General features: G+C 40.9%; 1 protein-coding gene across 1 annotated transcript in view; it reads left to right on the top strand.

Moving 5' to 3' along the window:
• The first annotated feature begins 292 nt into the window (after positions 1-292).
• vamp2 (vesicle-associated membrane protein 2) overlaps positions 293-3,915 on the top strand; it is a 10,028-nt gene continuing 6,405 nt past the window's right edge. The window contains exon 1 of the mRNA XM_005737920.2: positions 293-663. Coding sequence (XP_005737977.1) covers positions 662-663 — 2 coding nt within the window. The 5' untranslated portion in view covers positions 293-661. The remainder of the gene's footprint in view (positions 664-3,915) is intronic.

Below are 3,915 nucleotides of genomic sequence, written 5' to 3'. Positions count from 1 at the left end.
CCACATTCATATTTACTATAAATGATAACCTAGGCTACTGCTTATCTCGCCACACCCCCTTTCGAGGAACGCCATTTTGTTGACAGACAGACCCGCCATGAGAAAAAGCTCCTTTCTGAGGAGCTAGAACCCCAAATGTGACCGCAACATGCAATGTATTAAAATGAAACACGAGCAGATCCCCAATAATAGCCCCCACGGTTGAAAACGATGCTTTGTGGGCGCTAAAATGGCGTGTTTGAAGTCTCCGGCCACCCATTTCAACATGAAAGTCGCCGCGATTGACGTCACCGAGCCATCTTTGTCCACCTAATCCAGGCGGAGGGTTATTACACCTTCATTACAGCACGGTCTCCGACAGCACCGGGCTCTAGTAAATAGCCTGTCAGGTGCCGCAAATCTGTAGACATAGAGATAATTTTTAAAAAAGAAAAAAAAGAAGAAGAAATATATAGCGAGGAGACACGTCTCAGTGGCAGATTCAAACTCAGTGCTCCTCCTAGGATATATAGGCAGGCAAACGCCACAATAACCAACCAAAGGCTGCCAGAGGGTAGAGAGGAGCGCAGAAGGCACATCCACATCCATCTGCCAGCCACTTAGCACGCGCTAACATTTCCAGTCCGGATTAGAGCACAGCTGTCTCCCTGCTACCAGGAAAATGTAAGTACAGCTCGCTGATTTTTTTTAAATTTTTTTTTTTTTTTTGTCGAATCCGAATTTATTTAATTGCAATTTGGTCCTCACGACTGGTGTTTGGGAGGCTTTGTGGGGATTTGTGGCGTGTGAACAGTGTTCCTCAGCCGTCATAAACTGAGATGGTTATTAATCTCTGCTGTTGTGTTGATCATGGAGAAATATCGCAGTTTGATCTCATTTCACAGCTGTCTCTTTCTGATAATATGACCCAAAAGTGAAGAGGCTAACGCGTCGGCCTAACCTTAGAGCAGACGGTGGGGTCGGGTTTAACTGTTATTAAACGCGTTATTAGCCTTATTTCCAGTGTGTGTGCAGTGAACGTTTTTGTCGACTGTCTTTTTCCTTGTTGTAATTATTATTAGTTGTTGTTGTTTTTTTTTCTTTTTCCGTGAGCTACATTTGACTTGAGCCAGCACGTACGCATATTTTTCCAGTTTGGACTGGTTTGATTTGAAAAGGACACCGTCTGTGTGATTATACCCACGGGCTAATTAAAATACATTTATTTATTTCTTATTATTAATAATAATATTAAGAAGGGAAAAGACGTCGTGTTCTCTAAAGCTATGTCCCCTTGTTCAACATTTCCAGTGCATTATTCTTCCCTTGCCCAGTCACAGGTGACGATTTGGCCGATTCTAGAAACAGCAAGGACATAACGCTGAACGAGCCATACTAGCTGTTTGACCAGCGCCAGACTATTTGGATAGCCTGTTGAACACACCCTCGACGATTTTCGACGAATACACCATAATACTTGTCAAAGACTGTTATTATTAGCTCTGAATTAGTCTTAGGCCTAGTTTACGTGATGTTTGCAACCTACAGCGGGGGGTGGGGATAGCCTAGCCTCCTACTGTATGTCGTCGATTGTAGTGCGAGGGCGGACAGCTGTATATCTCACCACATTTCATTGTTGTTGGGTCTTCGTGGGTAAATGAAGCATGTAAATGTCTTTCTTCACGCACCTTTATTGTCCATTTTTTGTTGTTTTTGACCGCACGGTGAAAAAGGGTGGGCTGAGGAAAAGTAGCCGCCACAGCCTTCACTGTCAGCATTCGCATAGCAGGCAGTTTTAAGGGTGAAGCAGCCTGGTTCCGACACACTACATGTCATTTACCAGGGTCGTCGTGCCTGTTAGCGTTTTCTCTTTGGGCTTTGAGTTACATTTGTCGCCATATTTGGTTGTTATTGTGCATTTAAGAACTTAAAATGCACCCTCCCTAATAAGGAACCTCCCCGCCCTCGACGTTGGCAGGCTGTAGGTGTTTTACAGGCCCGTCCTGCTCGCGGTGAGCAGGGATGTTTCGTGTTTCCTGGTCTGTGTGGGTACACAGTCACACATGAACGTCGTGTAGGTTAGGATCCAGTGCCCAGCATCAAACAGACTGGGACAGACATGCTCGGATCAGTTTAGTGTGGACTGCTGTTGCGCTGTCCAGTGCTGAAATGTCGCTCTCCAGTGCTGAAAATCAGGCGGCATGCTTTTCCGTGACAGCGACAAACAGAAATCAATTGCAGAGTTAAATGTCTGTCTATCTGCCAACCTTACTCTGGCTTAAGGAAACCAAGCATAAATGTTGAAAAGCTTCCTCATTTCATCAGGGCCCCCTGAAAACCTTAATAAGTCCCATCAGTGTTGCAGCAGCTCTCCACAGGGCAAGACTATTTTTGAAAGCACTATCATGAAAGAAGGTTGAATATATTTAGCTTTCATAGGAAAACTGACATTAGCAGTGGACTGTAGACCAAACTGCATCTTACGTTAGGGGCTTTTATTAAATGTTTTTTTGTTTTTGTTGTTTTCACTGATTACAATCTCTAAGTGCGATTGAACTGAAATACTGGCACACAGATTGCTGATAGAGTCATTTATAAAATAACTATGTCTCCTTTTTTTAATGTATTAAAATGAAAACAATATATCCTTTGTTAAAAAATACAGAGAGCATGAAATCACTTTATTTGGTTTATTTTCAGTTTGTTTTCTTAACTTTAAAGCTTTAAAGGTTTTAGATTATGTTCTGAAGTTGCACACAGATGAGAAATGGTTGATCAAATCAGCAGCACACAGTTTTCACAGGATGTGAAAGCTGGTGAGAAACCTCGTCACAGCACTAGCAGCTCTTCTTGGTGTTAGTTTAGAGGTGATGACAGCGTGAACCTCTGTACACATTACACCTTTATGGTGGGACCCATTGGAAAGTTGGAGGGAGCTCATAGTAATTATATATATATCTGTGCAACTTTATTGTACATTCATGCCTGTAAATATACAGTTATAGAATAGTAGTCATACTAGTCTGATAAAATAAAATAATAACAGTATTTTGCACGTGTTTGTATTTTAAGGCAAATAATATTATTAATATGACATTTAGCTGTTATAATTTTTCCTTGGCGACTCATAGGGACCACCAGCAGCACCACGTAAACTATTTGAAAGGATTTGTTGTTGTTAAAGGATTAGTCATTTGTGAGTGTGCAGAGGTGACCTTTATACAGAGTTTCCCCTCGCACTAGTGAAGTAGCTCAGTTACAGCTAAGGTATATTTCTCATAAGATGCTACAAGCTTAGCTTTATCATAGAGTGTTTGTTCACGATCTTACTTTGTGGTCATTGATTTAGTTTGGATTTATAGAAGCAAATGGTAAGCATTAGATCACACTCCATCTAAGTATTTTCAACACTTTCTCACTTGCATTTCAGGAGTTGTAGCGACCGCGTTATACATTCTACATCAAGCTGTATAATGTTTAAAGGTTATGTTTAAAATAGCCACAAACTATTCCTGAAAAAAATATTAAAAAGTATATTTGTGGTTGTAATTTGCACCTGATGCCCATTCATTCTCCATCTCAGTCATGAGATGCGTGTCATAGAGGATTCAAAGTGGATATTTTTTTATTTCTATTGATATACTACAAAAACTATGGATATACCTCAATCACAAGTAGTGTAGCAGCACAGAAAAGGCTAAAGTTTCAAATAGATATAAATGACATTTGCATCAGCGGTGACAAATTTAAGTATTTTCCACTAAGACAAAAAGAAGCAGAGAAACTATTCTGAAACTGCCATGTGGTGGAACTCCGCACAGGAGGTTTAGAAATGGCAATGATGAAGAGACATCTGGGTTGGGGTGTAGGGTCATTTTACCCAAACTGTTTCACTATTTGGGTCCTTTTGACTTAATGTTGTGGACCATAACTATA

The sequence above is a fragment of the Pundamilia nyererei genome, unplaced genomic scaffold, assembly GCF_000239375.1.
Source record: "Pundamilia nyererei isolate P.nyererei 1_Seehausen unplaced genomic scaffold, PunNye1.0 scaffold00080, whole genome shotgun sequence".
NCBI lineage: Eukaryota > Metazoa > Chordata > Actinopteri > Cichliformes > Cichlidae > Pundamilia > Pundamilia nyererei.
This window is presented reverse-complemented; position numbering and strand designations above follow the sequence as displayed.